The following is a 22,921-nucleotide window of genomic DNA, read 5'->3' as shown; positions in this document are numbered from 1 at the left end:
TACTGCCAAGCAGCTGAAATATAGAGTGATATTGTGGTTTTAGCTGACGTGTGTCGCCTCACTGTTTTGAACGATGCTCGTTCATGTCTATTTAGAGCGAGCACAAGCGCGAGCCCGACGCTGACTTTCGTTGACTTAACGGCCACAGGTGTCGCTGTTAACAAGCATTTCTGAAAGTTACAAATAGTCCCTTTAAAGTTCTTAAAGTCCTCATAGTTCTCATATGGGGGTCAGTCTTGGTTGTGGATGCAATACAAAATGCAATATATACATACACAATTTTTTCAATTGTCTGTGTGTTTGTACCTCTGTAAATGAGCATTTGTACAATATAGAAAGCGTTTTTAAAAACTATTAAAAAAAATGTATGCGAGTCTCGCGAGAGTTTTTTTTTTCACACGTTTTCGCAACTTGTGAGTTACCTTCTGGACACGACCCATGAGTTAACAAATGGAGCGCACCGTGGAGCCGCGTCTCTCTCTCTCTCTCTCCTGACCTGCCTTCACTTCCCCTGGTGACGGACAACCTGCAGGCTGTCTGACGGTCAGATGAGACGTCACACCCCCCCTCCTGCCTGCACTTTACTGAACCGAGTGTCTCCTCCCTCCTCCTCTCTGCTCTCTCTGCGTAACATGCGGCACATCGTTCTTCCAGGCGGACGGAGCCACTATCTCCATCACTGACCTGGATAGAGGAGAAGAAGACACCACCACCACCACCGCAGGTAACTCCTTAGCCCTTTATTTATTGCTTCTCGCTGAATGAATCGTGTTGTTATATTATATTATATCTAAACATTGTTTGTTTGTCACATTAACTAAAGGCTTAATGCAATGATGGAGAGAAATAATGATCCAAATGAGTGAGCGCGCACACGGACACTTCATCATCTCCTGTCGTCACCATAGAAAATATGAAATCATTGTGATCATCATCCTCACACACCGCCCACACACACACTCGTGTGTCAGATGGAAGTGTGTGTAGGCTCGGTTATAACAGACACAGTAACAGATGATGAGTCCTCTCTGCTTGGTTTCTCTGATCTGATCAGTGCCGCCGCCGCCGCCGCCGTGCAGATGGAGTCGGTACCGGGAGGCCGTGGCTGCACGTCGCCGCCGCCGCTGCTCCCGGAGCTGCAGAGCTGGAGGAAGAGCACGAAGAGCCTGCTGGACAAACAACTCCTGTGATCACATCATCATCCTCTGCTCTGCTGCACCGGGACTTGTCGGAGGAAATACTTGATTCCAAAGCCTCTCCATGGAGCCGGAGGAGGGTGCAGGGTAGGGGAGGCAGCAGGGGCCTCCAGGAGAGACCAGAGCTTCACAACTCAAGTGTAACTCCACTAAAGCTAATGGTAAGATGCTTTTTTATTCATTATGGTATCATATCTAATGTTTTTCCTTCCATTAACCTGCTGCATACCTGTCTGTCTGTGAGTGCTTTATAGTGACAGTTATTCAAGTCACAAGTGAAGTTGAAACTTGATTCTTAAAGCTGCAGAAGGCTGATTTTCTTTTTGCATCATTGGGCAAAAAATTCCAAAATAACTTTTCATCATAATGTAATGTAATGTAATGCCTTTAAACATGCACTATCTACCTTTAAACATGCACTATCTGCCTTTAAACATGCACTATCTGCCTTTAAACATGCACTATCTACCTTTAAACATACAATATCTGCACTATCTACCTTTAAACATGCACTATCTGCCTTTTAACATGCACTATCTAGCTTTAAACATGCACTATCTGCCTTTAAACATGCACTATCTAGCTTTAAACATGCACTATCTGCCTTTAAACATGCACTATCTGCCTTTAAACATGCACTATCTGCCTTTAAACATGCACTATCTACCTTTAAACATGCAATATCTGCACTATCTACCTTTAAACATGCACTATCTGCCTTTTAACATGCACTATCTGCCTTTAAACATGCACTATCTGCCTTTTAACATGCACTATCTAGCTTTAAACATGCACTATCTGCCTTTTAACATGCACTATCTGCCTTTAAACATGCACTATCTACCTTTAAACATGCACTATCTACCTTTAAACATGCAATATCTGCACTATCTACCTTTAAACATGCACTATCTGCCTTTTAACATGCACTATCTAGCTTTAAACATGCACTATCTGCCTTTTAACATGCACTATCTGCCTTTAAACATGCACTATCTACCTTTAAACATGCACTATCTACCTTTAAACATGCAATATCTGCACTATCTACCTTTAAACATGCACTATCTGCCTTTTAACATGCACTATCTAGCTTTAAACATGCACTATCTGCCTTTTAACATGCACTATCTACCTTTAAACATGCAATATCTGCACTATCTACCTTTAAACATGCACTATCTGCCTTTTAACATGCACTATCTACCTTTAAACATGCACTATCTACCTTTAAACATGCACTATCTAGCTTTAAACATGCACTATCTGCCTTTAAACATGCACTATCTGCCTTTAAACATGCACTATCTACCTTTAAACATGCACTATCTACATTTAAACATGCACTATCTACCTTTCTGCAACCATCTTGGACTCTAACTACTGGCGCACTTTACACTATACATCCTATATACCACTTTATAGACTGCACATATGTACATATTACATTTATTTATTGTACATATTACATCTATTCATTGACGGACTGTACACACTATGTTCACCCATTCACTCTGTATCTTTTATATCTCTATTATTGTTTTTATAATTTTTGTATAACTTTACCTCTCCTGTGTTTCACTCTGTTTGCTGATGTTGCTGCTTTGACACCTGGGGGATTAATAAAGGTTCATCTGATCTTATCTTATCTTATCTTAATTCAGTCCAAATGCATACTAATTTCCCCCGTTGTGATAGTAATAAAGGATTATCTAATTTTATCTTAACATGATTCAAAGTGAAATGTGTGTCTGTTTATCACTATTAAAACAAGTCTGAAGTATTTAGGTTGAAAAGTTTTAGAATACAAATACTTCCAATGGCATCTAAGAGTACAAATGGTAGTAAGCATTATACTTAAAGTGGCAGTAGGCGGTATATTTTTGGCATCATCGGGCAAAAAAGTCTATAATAACCTTTCAGCATAAGTGTTCTGAGAGAAAACTAGACTTCTGCACCTCCTCATGGCTCTGTTTTCAGGCTTTAAAAAAATCTAGCCCGTGACCCGGGAGACTTTGGCCAATCACAGGTCATTTCAGAGAGAGAGAGCGTTCCTATTGGCTGTGCTCCGGCTGGTGGGCGGTGCTTGGTATTTCCTCAACTGATCTCAACACGGCTGCCGGGTCACAAACTTTATTATTCTACAGCTAAACAGTACACTACAAGATGTTTCTGAAAACATTTGAGGAGAGAAATAGGCATTACAGTAACAAAATATTGATTCATATTTGATCAGCGCTGCCTAGTTTGACCGTTTGATTGGAGTTCTTGAGTGATTGATTGATTGATTCCTCCAGTCTGTGAAATCTTGCAGATACCATAGGGAGCATCTGAGGACAACGGAGGCACATGCTTTTTTTCAAATTACCTGTCTCATGCACTACTGTCAGGATATAGTGACTGTTTTATAAAAATAACTTTTTTTAATCATAGTTGCTCCATTGCAGCTTTAAAGATTGTTTCCGATCCAGAGGCAGTTTTGTGAGGTTTTTATACTTTTTGTAAAAACAGAAAGGGCAATTGGACCTTTTTATCCTTCAGACACTGTTCCAGCATTAGTTATTGGCAATGCTGAAGTTTAATTGTAGTTTCTCTAGCCCTTTTAGCTAGCCCTAGGTAAATTCGGACTTGGAGCAACCCAAACAATTGGTCCCTGATATTGTTGGCTTAAAAGTGTTTAGTCAGTTTCACTACAATTTACACTTTTATTAACAAATAAGTGCGGTCAAGCAGATGAAAAAGTTTGAGAAAGAGAGTCACAGGGGTGAAAGGTGTATTTCTTTCTTTCTTTACTTATTTGTTCATTTGATACCTCAATGCAGAAAATGAGGAAGGGCGCCCAACAGCGTTTTTTTTTATTATTATTATTATTTTTTATTTCCTTTTAGAGGGCGACCAGCGTCCCCCTCAGACGGTAGCGCCCTAGGCGACCGCCTATATGGCCTATGCTTTAAGCCGACCCTGCAACCCATATTGACGATAACTGTGATATTTGAAAATGAAACATCGATATTGTGTTAATAATACACATATGATAATATTGTGTAAATAATCTTGCTCCTCTTAAAATCATTTTATATATACAGTTATGCTTATAGACTCTCTCTCCACCTCCCTAAACTTTGAGTGTTATTCATTTTCCAGGAAGAGACAAACCACAATAAACAAAGTTAAAGATGAATTTGACTGATAGCATTATTTTATATTTATTTATTCAAATTTTCTATAGATATCGCAATAATATCGTTATCATGAATTCTTTTGGCCACGATAATCTAGTATTAAAAAATCTGCTATTGTGGCAGCCCTATTTCCAACCAACAGCAGAAGGACGGTTAATGTTTTAACACATACAGTATAGCTCTGCTCACTGACGCTCACTGTCAGTGTGGATGACATTAATTGAAACTGTTGCCTGCGGTTTGCTCAGTGGAACAGACGTCTTTAAGCAGGGCTGGGTAAACCCACAAGGGGGCCCCCGGGGCAAAAATGAGTCCCTACTGACCCCCCCGTCTCTCCAACCTTCTGTGCATTCATTATTAAAGAGTAAGTGGTAGTCGTAGTAGTTTCTGGTATTTGAGTATAAGCCAAAATGATTATGTAAAATTAGGGCTGACAGCTGTTGTTGCCTGTTGGGCTGCAGTTTGTCATGTTATGATTTGAGCATATTTTTTATGCTAAATGCAGTACCTGTGAGGGTTTCTGGACAATATGTTTTGTGTTGATAATTGATTTCCAATAATAAATATATACATACATTTGCATAAAGCAGCATTTTTCCACACTCCCATGTTGATAAGAGTGTTAAATACTTGACAAATCTCCCTTTAAGGTACAGATAAAAAATGTGCCATTAATTTGCGATTAATCGCCCCCAGGTAAAATACATGTAAACACATAGCATTATAACAAGATCTTTACTACAAAACGGGGCCTCAAGATAAGGTAGTGATATACTGTATGTGTTGCCTTAATTAAAGGGGCACTCCAATAATTGTACTTGTCAAAATCAATATACCCCTCACGCAGTGTACTACTCAGCCTGTTCTGTGGCCTTAAATGACTTAAGTGATGTCGCACCCTGATCTCATGGGAAGGCGTATAAATAGCACGACGTTTTAAGCACATTCTGCATGTCATGATCATACATTTTAGGCTTTTTGCGTGTCATTCCACGCCACGGCGTTACCGTGAAACGCTCGCGGTTATGTTTAGTCAGCAAAACTACTTAATTAGGTTTAGGAAAAACATCATGGTTGGGCTTAACATAAGAACTTAAACTTACTAAAATACGTACGTAGACAACGTAACATAAGTATGGAAAACACGTCACTAATGTGACTTCATAATAACTCAACAACACTTTGGGATATAAACACCGGTCTCCTGGTTGAAAGTGTTTGTTTGATCTGCCCACTGTAAGCAGTCTTTTTATTTTACGTCACTAGCTCTGAGCGTAGCATAATCCCGCGGATGCGCAGTCAGTACTACATGGCGTGAAATGACACACCAAAAAACAAGAACGGCGTTGTTATTGCACGCAAAATGACTTACACATTTCCGTGTCATTCATACGCCATTTGGAGGGACCGGGCTGGATGTCGAGTATAGGACTTGGAGACTACACATTTTTTAAAGGAACAGTGTGTAACATTTCGGGGAATCTACAGTATTTGCAGAAATGGAATGTTACATTCATAACCATGTTTTCTTTAGTGTATAATCACCTGAAACTAAGAATCATGTTTTCGTTAGCTTAGAATGAGTCCAATATGTACATAGGGGTCTTCCCAGAGTCTGCCATGTTGCTCCGCCATGCTTTCTACAGTAGCCCAGAACGGACAAACCAAACACTGGCTCTAGAGAGAACCTTTCACGTTTTAACGTTACCTGAAGGACATCATAGATCTCCAACACGTTTTGTGAAACCGCGATAACGTGAGACGTAGAGTGCAAAACCGTGGTTACCGCCAGCTGCCGTCTGACTTCCGTTGCTCCTAAAGTAGTGTTAGTTTGGTAAGGATGGCCTCTGAGCGAGGTGAACCACGGTTTTGCACTCGGCAGCTCACGTCACCACAGTCTTGGAAAGGGAGGAGGAGTGAGTGGAGGGGTACTTAGTTGGTTGCAATCTGCAACCACACCACTAGATGCCACGAAATCCTACACACTGTCCCTTTAACGGAAAACCTGCGTTACAAACTGGAGGAGAGTGTGATGTTTGAAAAGTATCGACAGTTAGCAGGAAGCTCGATGGGATAGCTCGATTAAAAAAAAAATCAGGCTTCATAGTAGATGATACTGAATAGCCCCGATACATCCAGCATATCGGATCAGGATACTAATGAAACATGTCCGATACACTCAAGATCAATAATCCTCGAGAGTGCTCTGTTTAGCTCGTACAGCTCACAGAAATGTAAACAGAAGAAAGACAATGCAAGGGATGAATGCTCCTGCCTTTGACCCGATCAAATGTACTCAGAAGAAAACATGATTTTGTGTCTTGTAGCTGGTGTAAGCTGGTGAAAAGCTCTGATGCTCTTAAAAAAAAAAAGTCGTGTTTACACTTAAGCACGGGCATCCGACTCAGAACAAAAGAAGCCTAATTAAAATCCCTGCTCGTGACACAGCTCGTGGTTGGTCATCGGCGATAAGTGGAGCGTAGTGCGCACAGATCTCTGCCGCTGTGTGTGCACGCCTGTATTTTTCTTTTTTCTTTTTTTTCATTTTATGGGATCTGCAAAGGATTTAATCAGTCATGCTCTGTCTAATAGATGGGTTGTTCAGTGGAGCGTGATGAGAGAGCATGCTGTCCCGGATAGAGAGAGAGAGAGAGAGAGAGAGAGAGATGAGAGGAGGAAGACATGACAGTGTCTCTAAAATACAAGGCCTTGGAACACAAAGGAAAAGCGAGTTGACGCTGTCATGAAGACGGAGCCAAGTTAGCTCTTGATTCCTGCCTCCACAGGAATCTTCAGCTTGAATTATGCACATGCATGGAGTGTGTTCCAGTGAAAGAAAGGAGAAGGCCCTAACTGTTTGTTTGAAGGCACGTTTTGCCTTTTAACACGGAGGGGAATGCTCGACCTGTCCAGGAGATGCACATCACTTCCTGTATATGAGTCACTTTCTCTAAGCCTCCTCCACACTCCTCCTGCCTCCACAGCTAAGTCATCTGAGCTTAAATAATAGTAATGCCAGCGCAGTGATTCGCATTTCAAAAAAATGTATTCGTTGGTAGCTTCATGAATTTGCTTAAAGGTCCCATATCATAAAAAGTGACATTTTCATGTCTTTTATATTATAAAGCAGGTTTAAGTTCTATATAAATACTGCGAAAGTATCGAAACGCTTAATCCACAGGGAAATACACACAGCTCGTATTCAGAAACTGTGCGTTTGAAACAAGCCATTAGGATTTCTGTCCATTTGTGATGTCACAAATCTACAATATTTAGACCACTTCAAAGTTTTAAACGTAAACATTCTAAATGGGTCCCAGTTTATTTCCCGTTGCAGTGTATGTGAATGACATTAGCTAACAGGAAGTAAACATTGACCCAAGCTGTTGCCTAGCAATGCAATTCCGTTGCAATTCCATTGAAATGTACTAAAACGGAGCGTTTCAGATAGAGGGTAAATACAGGTATATTCAAGCAGACAGCATGAGGAAAATAAAGTTTTTTTTAAACATTAAAGTATGTAAACATGTTCTAGTAGAAACCCAAAATACAAGTATGAACCTGAAAATGAGTATGATATGTCCCCTTTAAATGTCTTTTGAAAGGTCAATCAAAAGAGTACATTAAAGGAATAGTTAAGTGTTTATGCACTTTATTACCGAGAGGGATTAGAAGATTGATATCGGTCTCATTTTTTTTGTGCGTCCAAAGATTTCACCACGTTTGTCGAACGGTTGTCAACTTTTTCATGGGACAGCCCAGAATGGCACAGTATGTAGAGTTTAGCAACTGTTTAGGTCACTGATGTAGAGTGAGGAACCCACAGTTTGCTGTTTAGCGGATTGTTTAGGTCACTAATTTTATCTTTTATAATGTCTTTTTTTTTGTTTTATCACCCCTCTTAATGTTTTTAATATGTTATAATGTTCATTTTCATGTGAAGCAATCAGTGCATGTAATATCTTTATTGTTAAGCACTTTGAGCTGCATTAATTGTATGAAAAGTGCTTTACAAATAAGGTTTATTATTATTATTATTATTATTAGAGACATCACCAGGGGCCTGTACTACGAAGCAGGATTTGGGGTTAGCGAGGTAAGGGTTCAGGGTTAACACTCGAAGGTGGATCACTTCTTACCGTGGGTATATTGCCATGGGAACTTATGTTGCACATACTGCTCTGTAGCAGGTTATGTGTGCATAAGCATCTATATAAAAGCACTGCCTACTGACCGATCAAAGGGCAGTGTGCAGATGGTATGATAATATTACACACACATATGAAGAAGTCACAGTCATAATCCAGGCTAAAAGCAACACGCTTTAAACTGACAAATGCAGGAAGGATAGCTGGCTGTATGCTGTCGGTGTTTACCGCTTGGAATTATGTTTTTATATATATATTTTTTTACTTGCTCTCAAGTCCCGAAGACGGGGACGCAGCTGAAAAGAAGGTTTAAATAGTCACACACGCCACAACTTTGTCAAAGGGCATTATGAGGTGTAATTAGCTCATCCATATTTATAAATCACTGCCCCATCTAGACGACTACATCTGACTTTTGAGTATTCCGTTAAATTAATAAGTCTTTTAATTTACGCATTCACACATCGGCATTTTTTTTCTTTTGCCAGCTGGCCTTCCTGCATTTGGCAGCTTCAACCGTGTTACTTTTAGTCTGGATTATGTGTTTAACTTCTTCGTATTTGTCTAATATTATAGTTTGCTCTTCCTTTTGTAAAATGTGCCGCTCTGCTGTCAGTAGACTTGTCCATGATTGTGATCGGTCATATGCTGCAAACACCGCCCCTTTCATGTGAACGCGCTCGTAGCCAGAATGAGAAACCCAGGGTTGACTTACCGAGTTGGTAACCACCGTCGTAGGACCGGTTGTTAGGGTTAGTTAAGCCAGATAACGAGGAGATACCCTGGGTATGTTGAACTCAATTCTTGGTACAGGCCTCTTGCATCAAGATCAGCCTATAATGGCTTTATATTGATGTCACTATTTTATATGATATGCTACAACCCCCTCCTCACCACTTAGTAGTCAAGCAAAGGTTTACAGTTTTGATAAAATAAATGTCTTCATTTTATTAGATTTATTAAAATTCAGCGACTCAAATTCTTTCTGAATCTCTGCAGTTGATCGTACAACAGCTCTTCACCACTGTAGCTGTGATTCCCATGTGTTTCCCCCCCCCCCATGTACAGTAAATGTATGATGGCAGATGCTGATTGTTTGTGGCGATTGACCGTGGTGATTATGCATAAGTGACGTCATGTGCATACGCTGTAATGCAAATGGACAGTTTGAGGCTTTTCATCCGTGGATGTGAAGGTTCACACTGAGATTTGATCAATGAAGATTTCTCCATCATAAACTGTTTGTGTGCTACACTGGCTGAGTTTACTGTAACAAAGAGATATGTCATTATTATATGGCATTATAGAGTGACACCATATGTGTTTTTAATAGTTCTTGGATGACAATGGAGTTCTACGGCGTTGCAGAATGAGCTACTGTACATCAGTCTGCCTGCTTATTAGTGTACTGATGAATCCATTTTCATTTTTTGATCGCTTCAGGACATTTGCTGATGAGTTCACCCCTCCTTCAGTAGACCAGCGATATACGTGTCTTTTATATGAAAGGGATATGACACTGACTATATTTCCATGCACAAAATATTCAGTTTTTTGCCCTTATTCTGAAAAAGACAATATTCCAAAGTTAACACAATAACGTGTTAACGCAAATTTGTTTTAACGCCACTAATTTCTTTAATGCATTAATGCAACTTTCAATTTTTAGGTTGTAGCGAGCTCAGTTTTACAGCTAGAGAGTAGATTCTGGCATCATAATAAACTACAAAACCTAAGGAATCCAGCTACCAACCATGTCATACTAGCTTGTTGATAAGGAGGATAAATAACGCTCCAAACTTACACTCAATTTTGGCGAGGAGAAACTGGCATGGCCATTTTCAAAGAGGTCCCTTGACCTCTGACCTCCAGATATATGAATGAAAATGGATTCTATGGGTACCCACGAGTCTCCCCTTTACAGACATGCCCACTTTATGATAATCACATGCAGTTTGGGGAAAGTCATAGTCAAGTCAGCACACTGACACACTGACAGCTGTTGTTGCCTGTTGGGCTGCAGTTTGCCATGTTATGATTTGAGCATATTGTTTTATGCTAAATACAGTACCTGTGAGGGTTTCTGGACAATATTTGTCATTGTTTTGTGTTGCTAATTGATTTCCAATAATAATTAAATACATACATTTGCATAAAGCAGCATATTTGCCCACTCCCATGTTGATAAGAGTATTAAATACCTGACAAATCTCCTTTTAAGGTACATTTTGAACAGATACAAAATTTGTATTAATTGCGATTAATCATGGGAAATCATGCGATTAATCACGATTAAATGGTTAATTGATTGACAGAAAATAATCTGCAGATGAATCAATAATGAAAACGGTCCTTAAATGCAGCCCCACTATATTAGCAGGAGGATTTGGAGCAGGCTTTTCATAATGGCCGCGATGAATTCATTATGCAGTTGGGTTCCCAAACAAGGTCTGATAATGTGCCTCTTGTTAATTTGATTTCAAATTTCAGGAGACACTGAAATCCCTGTTACAATGTTTTACATGTTTAATGATGTGCACCGAGTTATTTTAAGACAGTGATGTCAGTGCAGTTAGGCAACACTACAACTACAGTAAGCAGTAGTACAACGACTATTCCTGCTTAAAGTCGACGGCAAGCTGAGAGGGTTTGCTTTATAGTAGTGCAACCAATATAATTGCAATAATTTACATTTACATTACACTACAATGCACGGCGGGGGTTTATGATCACAGTCACTCAGTGTATGTTAAATCCTGGTACCATGTCAGGAGATTTCATTACTGTAATGCACAAAGAGGCGTGAATAATTGTGCAGCAGGGCTTTGGAAAACATGCAGCACAGTCCAGCCTCCAGCAGCAAAGTCTGCAGGCTTCATGTAGACATTCGGACTAGCATGAGTGAGGCTGGATGTTGGTATTTGCATAGAGGAACTATATTTTCTTTTACAAGCATTATTAAAGTGCTTTGCTTATAACAGCATTTTGGCGTCCATGTCCAGAGACTGGAGACAGACAGGTTATTAAAGGAGTAGTTCTATATTTTGGGAACTGGGCTTTCTTGTTGAGACTGAGATGAAAGGTTTGAGCCGATCCTAACTGACATTGGGCGAAGGCCAAAGGTCGCCAGACTATCACAGGGCTGACACATAGAGACAGACAACCATTCACGCTCACATTCACACCTACGGGCCATTTAGAGTCAACAATGAACCTGCATGTCTTTGGACTAGGAATGTCACGGTACCAGAAATCTAGTAGTCGATACCAATACCAGTGAATTTCCACGATTCTCGATACCAAATTCGATACCACGGTAAAAACAAAACAAAACAACAACAATATATCCCATGTAATTCAACACGTACTCTTTTATTAAAAACATTTGAACATTACAAAAAACAGAGGCATGTAGCCTTTAAGTAATAAGTAAAAAGAATTGACCCATTTTGTTCATTTTGGCGTTTCATGTTATCAATCGATAGTCAGACGACGGACGCACACATACTGACTGTGAACCCATCTGGTCCGTCATCTCAGAGTAGTAGGAGCAGAAGGCAGAGGATTTGTTGTCGAAGTGAAAAGCAAACGCACCTATTTGGCAATATTTCACGTTTAATCCCAATGCTATAAGGAGTCATAACGTTAATGAGGTAATCGCCGCGGTGTGGATGGAGCCGTCATAGCCGGTGTGCACGGAGCAGCGGCGCCAGGTAGACCCCCGCAGCGGAGCCCTGCAACAAAAGCGCTACCGGAGATGCCAGACACACCGCCACCTGACACTAAAGATCAGAGTCAGCGCTCTGCACATATTGACTGTCATCTTTTCTTGTAAAATGTCTGTTGTAATTGGTAACACCGGTGTTGTCACAAGTTTATTAACCGGTGGGAAAATCTTCCTCCATGTCACATCCCTACCAACGACCATTACAGGCATCGTACGGTACCTGCGGTACTGTAGAAAAAGAGTACAGTCACTTTTTAAAAAATTTTGGCATCGACTTGGTACCGAAGTATCGTTTCTCGTGACATCCCTACTTTGGACTGTGGGAGGAAACTGGAGAACCCGGAGAAAACCCACGCTAACACGGGGAGACATGCAAACTCTACACAGAAAGGGCCCCAAGCCGGGTCGTCTACTGTAGGTAATACACTGACTATGGATGTGTCTCATACAACCCCCACTTCAAAACACCTGAACTATCCCTTTTATAGGTGAGCTTTCGAGGTGTAATTTTAACTTGGGACAGAACCAATCCAGCTCCTTCCCTCTTCTTCCTGTCTTTAATGTTAATTAACACACATAACATGAGATTGATATCAATCTGAACATCTTAAGACTCGAAAAGAAAGCGTATATATATTGCCACTAAAATAATGAACTATTCTTTTTAAGCCGAACAACGTAGGCAGACAAATGCACCAACACAGGGACCATCTGGACAGTTTTGTAAGAACTTTTTGGCAACGCTAAAGCAAATCACACTACATTGTTTTTTTCATTGAACGAGGGCGTATATCTCTCCGGGTGTTCTTTTCTATTAATCATTCTTGTGGATCTAAATATTTTCTATTTGTAAAACTTCTGTCATGATGCAGGATTTGAAGAGAGTGCTGTCCTTCCCACCGTACCCCGGGGATTACCTGCATCCAGTGGTGTACGCCTGCACGGCAGTCATGCTGCTCTGTCTGCTCGTCTCCATCATGACCTATATCGTCCACCACAGGTGAGAAGAACATTTATTGAAGGATGGTTTCACATTTTTTTAAAGTCTATCTTAATACAATACTCACATGCCCATGTGTACGTTGAAAGAGCTATTCAGTATACTTACAAAATGCTTCTTGGAACATCTAACAGCGTCTGAAACCAGCAGGGAAGGCGTCTGACAAATTTGGTAACTGCCAAAACAGACAATCTAGCAATGGCGCCCACTTTATGTAGGGAACGGCCAGGCATGTGCTGGCGTGACAGTAGGCAAGATTTGAACTTCTCTCCTCCGCTCTGTTTTTTTTTCAATCTTCACGAACCACCGAGCGCAACACCATGAATGCCTTCAAAGAGAGATTGTCTGAAAGTTGTGCAATGTTATCCTCATTCGTATGATACAGCGGGCTTTTCGCTCTCGCCGTTGAGTGTGGTCATTCTGAACACTGCGGCCTTTAGACATGGTCGGACAACATGTATGGCTACCTTACATTTGGAGACTTTGAAAAGACTTTTAAGAGACTGAAGTCTGACACCATCTCACATCTAAAGACAATGTGTCTTAAGTCACAGAGTTTTTAAGTCACAGACTATAAGGTTTTGCAAAGACTGTGGATCTTGCAGGGTCATTATTTACAAGGCTACAACTAGATTCCTTTAGAGATGATGTCACATCCTGGTGGAAATAGAGAGGCGAAGTCCCTCCCCTTCCGGTGGACCCCATGGGACCTTATGTCGGAAAGAAATATGTACGTTAGTCAACGGGGAGAGACAAATATTTTTCTGATCCCATTTGAATTGGGCCATGAATCACACATATGATATTTGACAATTTAAAACTGAATGCAGCAAAGATGCTGTGTGATAGGTCAGTGTATCTTTTGGTCATTCCATTTTTCTTTCACAAACGGATATTAAAAAACAAAACAATTGTGGTTATTTGATTTTTGTTTTAAAATACAAAAATTAATATTGAAATACAAGACGTTTTTCTTTATCGGGGTGAAAAAGGGATGAACTAAACTTAAAAAAACAGGTTGATTTTTATTTTCTATTTCGAAAAAAAAAAAAAAAAATCTTTAGAAGACTAAAAAACGCCTGTTTTTTTATATTTTGCGACCGGAAGTTGCAATTTACAAACTATTAGTGTTTCTTTCTGCAGTCATGTCACAGCACCGTTCTCATACGCGCTCTTTCTTTGTAAATGGCAACTTCCGGTCGTAGAATATGAAAAAACAGGCGTTTTTTCGTTTCTGTGTTTTGGTGATTTTATTTTTTGTTTTTAGAAATAGAAAATGAAAATCAATTTTTTAAGTTTAGTTCATCCCTTTTTGACCCTGATAAAGAAGAACACCTTGTATTTCAATATACATTTTTGGATTTTAAAACAAAAATCAAATAACCACTCATTTTTTGTTTTTTAATATCCGTTTGTGAAAGGAAAATCGAATGACAAAAGATACACTGACCGTGATAGTTCACATAACAATACTGTATTCGTTTCTACAACCCACTTTTTCAGTGTGATTACCCAGCAAAAAAACCCGTTCATCTTTTTAACTTTGATCTCATTGTTTGCAGTGTAATCCGCATCAGCAGGAATGGCTGGCACACACTCCTCAACTTCCTCTTCCACACGGGGCTGACATTCGGAGTGTTCGCCGGGGGCATCAATCAGATCAACTTACCTTTTGTGTGTCAAATTGTAAGTCATGGTTTTCCTACTTTTTTTTCTCAGCACAGTGTTATTTCACAGCACTTTTAAAAATATCCAAAGAGAACTGAAAGATCCAAAGAGAACTGAAAGCTCCCTCAGTTGTTAGTCGAGCAGTTTCGAGGTCATTGGCAGCTATGGGCGTCACTTAGAAACTGAGAGAGACATCGGTGTCCATGAGAGAGCCAGTGTTCACTGAGTGTTAAGTTAAATCACTACCATGAGTAAAAAATTGTTGAAGCTTGATAGTATTTTCTGGTTTCCTTTCAGGCTGATCATGTGTGAAATTTGTTCTGGCTCAAATATACAGAACAGGGCCTATAAAAGGTTTTTTCTTTTAGCAAGTACTTTTTGCTAATCAATGTCAAACAAGATTCTGTGAGATGGTACTTAGGCCCAGTGGTGCTGTGTTAACATGCTGATGGTATGCTAACTATAATTTAACTGAGTAAATTAGCCCAGTTAGTGGATGACAGCGGCTACAGCAAGTCCAGTCAGAACACAGAGGCAATGTCCATATTTCATTCCAAGAGTTATTTATGTGGTTCAACATGAATTAAAAAGGAAATAGGCTTTCAAACTGTCAGAGTATGTCCTACTTCTTTTTTCATCCCTCCATCATTATAATTTTTCCATGTTTTTTTTGTTGCCATTTTACATAAAGATACGATATAAAAGAGGGTAACTAACACGTAATATCATGAAGTCATATATAACTGTAAAGCTTAGACTATAATCTATCCGTCAGTCACATTGCCGTGACACTGAGGTCAAGAGAATTTGACCTTTGACCCTCTAATGCTGCAATGAGGGCAAATTCTGAATGCCACTGCAAATGCCCTGATAACTAACTTCATATTGATCTGACGTGCCCATGGATAGGTCCAGCATAAATAGCACAAAAAGAGCTTTAAAATGATATATTACATGAATAACAACAATAACAACATTTCTTGTCAGAATAAACAAACTTTGTGTAGTTTGTATTTGATAGAATGTTCAGAACTTTGCATTGGATTCTGTTATTAGGGCAGTTTGTAAATGGCTTTCTAAGCAGCAGAAACACAAAATAATACACAAAACTCAAATTTTATTATTTTTTATTTTTATTTTATTATACTAAATTAAAGGAATAGTTTGCCATTTTGGGAAATATGACAGTTCAATGTAGTGCCAGAACATGCCGATCATGGATGCCACCATGGAGCCATGTCTCAGATGTATCGTTGCTGGGCCAACTCCCAAGTCGTATTTCGTCCATTCCACTCTCCTGCGACCGGACTTCAGCCAGGAGCAGGCGGTCACACCGCCCTCAGTGGTGCTTGGTCCGGCTGGGTGGTCGGAAGATGCCGTGGGCAGGCGATGATCGTCTCAAGGTCCGCTGCACTCAATACAATCCCTGCGCTTCCTTCTCCGATGTTGATGAGTGTACCTCTGTCATACGCCATACGTTACGTGCTCCAGTAACAAAGGCCAAAAGACAACAAATTAAAACAAAAATGTAACAACGTGGACGCACTAGTGCAAAAATAATTTGGTAAACAAAGCAGTGTTCCTTGTGATTCAGTGCACATCAGTCTACTGTAATGGCATTTCTATCTCTGGACCTGTTCATGTGATGGCCATGCTCATTTATTCAGTCTTTAGCCCCTTCCCTAACATTACATTGTGACTATTTAGTAAGTAAAGTATGTAGCACCTTTTAAAACACAACGTTACAAAGTGCTTCACACACTAATGAAACATCAAACAATGATAAAAACAAAGAAAAAATTACAATATGAAACACAGAAACAATGAGAAACAGATCAAGCTAAAACAGGCAAACACACACGTGGATGAGGCCTATAAAAAGGCTTGAGGATCGAAGTGGTCGACAGGTAGAATATGGAACAAGGAGATCAGAAATGTAACTGGGGGGCGAGGTCATGCAGTGCCTTATATGTAATAAGCAAGACCATAAAGTTGATTCTGAATTTTACAGGAAGCTAATAGAGCGATGCCAGAACAGGGGTGATTAGTTTATGATTCGTAGCAGATCTGGTTCTGGTGCCATACGGGCAGCAGCCAGCAAGAGTTGCTCTCTGTCTTTTCCTTCAACAATTTCCCTCGGGATGACATGAATAATCGTATTTTATCTTATCTTAGCAGCATGATAATGGTATAATATGATAGAGCGGTACTGTGATTACCTATCTCTGTCAAATTCAAGTACACCAAACACTAATACACCCACATAATTTGGACAATGAACTCACATTACTATTAATAAACTTTGTTTACTATTTTATCTGTGTTAGGTTGGCATTGTGCTCCACTATGCTTCTTTGTCTACCATGCTGTGGCTGACGTTTACTGCTAGAAACATCTGTAAAGATGTGTCCAAAGACCCACTTCGGGCCCAGAACAGGAACGGGCCGGCCCAGACCCGCACCAAACCAACCGTCCTCAGGTAAGCTGTAAGCTATTAAGCAAGGTCTTCATGTGCACGACAGAGCTGATCATTGTTCTGATTACATCACTAATTGACAACGTGTGAATGAATCATGACTGCTTCACTGGTTCTGTCAGCGAGCAGTATCCTACTTTTCAAAACCCATCATGAGAGCTTGATGTAAGGCAGCTTGAGAGATGTTCAACTGTGTTGCGTGATAAGGATTATAGCAGTGATGCACATGCCCTTGGACCTCTGTCTGTCTTTTCCAAAATTTTCCAGCTGATTTTGATAAAGCAAATTTTGTGAGTGTTGAGCCGACCGGTCCTCACGGAGTTCATCCTCGGGTGCCCTTGCAGACTTGTCGTTAACAATAATACTCGGCTCCTTGACGCTGCCCCTACTTGCTTACCCTGTCAGTATCAATCAAAGTCAAATGAGGACTTTGAATTTGAAATTGAACAAATAAACTGAGTTACTCAATCACATAAATGTTTTGCATCACGACATTTATTGGTTGTAGTTGGTGCCTCGTGTCCTGGTGAGTCACCACCACTGTTAATAATATCAGCTTGTTTACTGCACAACATTTTAGCAAAGCTGACATTTTTTTCTTGACTTCAAATACATTTTAATAGGATGATGGTTGAAAGAAAAATGCTGATCTTTATTACCAAATTGAGCTCAAATAGTTCGTCATTTTGGAATGCTTGTTAGCCGTCTCTCTGGTGAGAAAGGTTGATATCAATCTTATGTCTCTGTGTTGAGTACAGAGCTTGAGTCAGGATGTGGTTAGCCTAACTTAGCATAAAGACTGCAGGGTTTCTGCCAGAAAAGTTGTTAGGCCCGGCGGCCCGGCAACCCGGCGCAGCCAAGTTTATTTTTTTGACAGGGTCCCGATGCAGGCCAGCGACAGACTGATGGCAGCGTTAAGGTAGGGCCCTATAGTTTCTGTGATTACACAGAAAAGATAAAACATTCTCACTCCCAACTGGTCAAATACCGCCGCTTGGTCAGTGCTCCTCGGCATCGGAGACCAACGCACAGTTTACCCCTCTTGCGTTACTTTTGGACCGACTAGGGATGGTGTGTCAATATACGCTCGTTGCATACATAGTGTCCTTTCAAAATAAACATCTGTTTAAAAGTTAAGTTTAGGCAACTCAACTTAGTTAGGGTTAAGAAATGGTCATGGTTGACGTTAACTTCAGTGACTAACAACTCGCGGGACTCACCGGACGATACCCACAAGTCACCGGACTAAAGACTGATGTGATAAAATAAGTTACTTTTAGTTTCACATGGGACACGAACACCGGTCTCTTGGTTGAAAGTCTTGTGTTTGTTTGACCCGTCCACCACCCTCCCTCCTTCAAGATATTTCACAAAAAAAAAAAAAAAAAATGTCAATGGTGCTGGATGAAAAGTCAGGGGATCACCAATGTCATTAGGATTCATCATCCAATAATTATAGAAATTATAGAAATAGAAATTAGAATAGAAATTTCTTTTATTCAGCTGGATTTTCTTCTGTCTCTCTGCCCCTCCCATTACTCTGCAAGCATTTATACTTTTTGTTTTTAAACTTTGTTTGCAGATTTTATCTCGTAAGTGATGGAATCCCTCTCCTAATTGTTGGCGTTACGGCAGCATTTGGCATGGATAACTATGGCAGCAGGGATGACGCTTTGTAGTAAGTACTCATTATTTCTGAACAATCGTGTTTTCATTCATTCTTTAGTAAATACAATAAATGTCTCTGTGTGTCTTTTTTCAGTTGCTGGATGGCATGGGAACCAAGCTTGGGAGGTTTCTATGCCCCCATGAGTCTTCTGGTCTTAGTCATGTCTGTGTACTTCTTGTGCACGTACATCCAGCTCAAACGCCACCCACAGAAGAAGTATGAGCTGCGAGTTCTGAGTGAGGAGCAGCAGCAGTTATCCTCCAGTGAGTCCAACCATCACTGCCACGTCGACACCGGGGGAGTTTCTGGGCCTGCCGGGGACTGTCCGCCGTTTGCAACGGGTGTGTCGGTTCTGGCCAATGAGCACTCGTTTAAATCTCAGCTCCGGGCCACGGCCTTCACCCTCTTTCTGTTCCTGGCTACCTGGGCTTTGGGAGCGTTGGCGGTATCACTGGGACATTTCCTGGATATGATATTCAGCTGCCTGTATGGGGCATTTTGTGTCACTCTGGGACTCTTCCTTCTCATCCAGCACTGTGCCAAACGGGACGACGTGTGGCACCGCTGGTGGGCTTGTTGCCCGTCCAAGTCCAAGTCGGAGGACGGGAATGGGGACGGACAGAGCCAGAGGCAGGAGCTCCATCAGCCGCACTGCCACCTGAGCTCCCCATGCTCGGGCAAGCAGCCTCTACTCTCGCCTCACCTTGTGCAAAGTTCTTACCATAAAATGACACCACCTTCCCAGAGCCCCACGCCCAATCACGCGGGTCCGTGCTGCATTGCGGTGATGAGCCCCGTCTCCGCAACCCCCATCTCGCCTCTCGTCGAGCAGGTGCCCTCGCCTCTTCCGCCGTCGCTTTCCGACGAGCTCCCTCGTCCCGCTCTGCCTCTGCAGAGTTGCCTTAATGACCGAGCGAAGTCGCGCTCCTTCAACCGCCCGCGTCCATGCCTCCAGGACTACCGTTCTCACATGACTTCCACCAGCATGGATGGGAGTGTGCACAGCTCCCACCTGGACAGCCCTCACGCGGCGCACCACCTCGAAGGCTCGCCGCTGGTTTCCAACAGCCCGCACCCGGACCTCCAGCTCCCATGCATCAGTCCGCAAATGGATAAGCAGCTGGCTTCCTGCCACAGCTTGCAGCGCCAGAACTCCTGCCACAGCGTACAAGACTCAATGGCTTCCTGTCACGGCCGCGCACACAACATGCACGACAGCATCACTTCCTGTCACAGCCTCCTCCTGCCTTCCCACGGGGTGCACGCCTGCCAGTGGCACATATACAGCTCAGCCGATCACTCTTCCGCCGCAAGCTGCTGCGAGAAACCCGATCCCTTCGCCTTGCAATATCAGCAAGACCCCGACACGTACAGCTGCATGTCGAAGACGACAGATCAAGAAAAGGATAGTCTCCCCGTAGAGGCGGAGCAGAAAGGTAACCCAAGAAATACTCTGCCTCGGCAGCACGGCACCGTCAGCCGGCGAGGTACCATCGGCCGGAACAGGAGCCTGCAGGAAGACGGCCTGTTTGGTTCAGACGCCACAGGAAACATACGGACTGGCCCTTGGAAGAATGAAACCACCGTATAGTTTTCTTATTCTTGTACCTGTACTTGCCAGACCCTTCCAGCAGCCCTGTAATTGAATTACTCTGTAAGTGTTTGGGTCTCAATGCCTTCAGCTTTTTGCCCTTAAACCACAGGTGTGAGTTTTCAGTGAGGCCTCGTATCCTGATGATATTTCAGAACCCTTTATGACATCTTTAAGTGTGTTACCAATCAGTTTTTATAAGGAATATTCAAACACAAGAGAGGTTCAATTGATGTTGAATTCATATTCTGCTCCATGCAGTTTAAAGTTGCAATCAGTACTGTATGGCTCTTTAAGGGCACAGTGGCTCAGTAGCAAGAAGGTTCCAGTTCGAGCCCCATCAGTTCCAGTTGGGGTCTTTTTTGTGTGGGGTTTGAATGCCCTCCTACAGTCCACAGACATGCAGGTCAGCTGCAAGGAATACTCCAACCTACCACAGATTTAACACTTTGGACCTGATCCCAAACAGACCAGTGGAAAATGTACCCAAACATAAATTATTTGTCTAAAATAAGAGACCTGATTCACGAGGGACTCAAGGACAGACCCAATCTGTATAGGTGTATAGCTGTATAAGATTAATATAGAGTGCTACAGGAATGAGTCCTAAAACCCAGAAAAGAGTTAGCATTTTAGCAGATGCATTTAGCAAAAGCATTTTAGTTAGATGCCTGAAATAAGGTGTGTGGTTAACACAAGCTTAAGAGATTTTAACGTTTTATTCTACGACATAAAATACATCATAAATGTGAATTTTGAAGCCTTTATGTGTCTTAAAAATGGCGGTTGCTAACAAGCGGCTAAATGAGACTACTAAACGTCATCACGCCGACTCGTCCTCCGTTACAGGCTTGTTGTGTATACTCGCACTACCGTGGTGTAGTTTGTTTATCGCCTAACGTCAGCTTATTACTTCTGCCGATTGCATTTACACTTCAAAAATCATAAAAGTGGTGTTAATTTGTGAAGATTATGTTGCTGAACAAAACGTGTAAGTATCACAAATGTGTGTTTGCCACAGAGCTTATTTTCTGCATTAATCCAAAACCCAATGGAACAATCCCATTGGCTTTTTGTCGAGAGAACCAGGGCAATGCTAACTTCCTGGTTGGCCTACAAAAATACGTCATCCCTGCAGCACTCTATTGCAAAAAAAACAACTGTCTACGTAAAGATATAGTGGAGTAATGTCTACCTGAGCAGAGAATGAAGTCACTCTCCCTCTGTTGTTGTAATTCGAGCTTCTCCTTGCTTTGTTTACATCGCCGGGCCGGCCACGCATGCTTTTAGTGCATGTTCATACATGTGAGCGTGCCTCACTGGCTAGCTCACGGCCGACGCTCTGCCCTGCTCTCATAGGTTACAGCTGATGACGCCGTCCCGACCGACGGTGCTGCCACGGAAGCATAGTGCTCACCCACCCGTTCCCCCTCAGGGCAGCAGTGTTTTCACTGTTAGCACTGTTAGCACTGTTAATTATGAGCTGTCGCCATGTTGAGAGCTGTGCGGAGGCAATAGAAATGCTCCAAATTCTCTCATTTGGCACCTTTTAACTTAATGAGTATGAAAGTTGATGCTAATAAATACTGTTGACCAGCAGTCATAACCAAGCAAGCTGTGACAGCAGCTGTGCTGTGAGATCAGCTATGTTGACATTTAAAATAGGGCTGCAACCAACACATATTTTGTTAATCGATTGATCTGTCGATTATTCCTTCGACTAATATATATTAAAAATATATATATATGTATTTTTAAAATTATTTCCAGCATTATATTAAAAAAACAAAACGTATTCCTTGTCTTCTTTTACAATGCTTTCTTTTTTTTTTCTAAAAAATTGAATTAAATAAATGGACAACAGCTCATCAACCAGCAAGTGGAAGAATGGGAAGCTCCTGTGTTCACTGAGGTTTTGGTTAAACTACTGTGCCGCGTGCATTATGAGTAGTTTAAGGGGGTCTGTTTAGAAAACTTGAAATCTCGGCAGCCATTGAGATTAGACCATTGATTTACAGCATTATGCAAAGAAGCAGTAAAATATCACTGATTGCACCTTTAAATACTTGGATTGATCATTTTAAAAAAAGATCTATATTTGTCAATGTTATTACGTTTCTAATGGCATTGCTAGACACCATATCATTTTAAATGTGAGTGGTTCCACATGTGAAAACACTTTTGAATCAGTGTGAGCATGTGTGTGTTTTTTTATGTGTGCAAAAGTGCATGAGTAGGTACATACAAATGTGGTGTGTTTTTGT

General features: G+C 41.3%; 1 protein-coding gene across 1 annotated transcript; it reads left to right on the top strand.

Moving 5' to 3' along the window:
• The first annotated feature begins 466 nt into the window (after nucleotides 1-466).
• adgra1a (adhesion G protein-coupled receptor A1a) lies at nucleotides 467-21,319 on the top strand. The gene is made up of 7 exons (XM_037754352.1): nucleotides 467-724; nucleotides 1,055-1,357; nucleotides 13,126-13,253; nucleotides 14,816-14,939; nucleotides 17,249-17,400; nucleotides 18,980-19,075; nucleotides 19,160-21,319. Exons 2-7 carry the CDS (start codon nucleotides 1,355-1,357, stop codon nucleotides 20,655-20,657), a joined length of 2,001 nt encoding a protein of 666 aa, XP_037610280.1. The 5' UTR covers nucleotides 467-724; nucleotides 1,055-1,354; the 3' UTR covers nucleotides 20,658-21,319.
• The last annotated feature ends 1,602 nt before the right edge of the window (nucleotides 21,320-22,921 follow it).

This window comes from Sebastes umbrosus, chromosome 20 (assembly GCF_015220745.1).
Source record: "Sebastes umbrosus isolate fSebUmb1 chromosome 20, fSebUmb1.pri, whole genome shotgun sequence".
Taxonomy (NCBI): domain Eukaryota; kingdom Metazoa; phylum Chordata; class Actinopteri; order Perciformes; family Sebastidae; genus Sebastes; species Sebastes umbrosus.
This window is presented reverse-complemented; position numbering and strand designations above follow the sequence as displayed.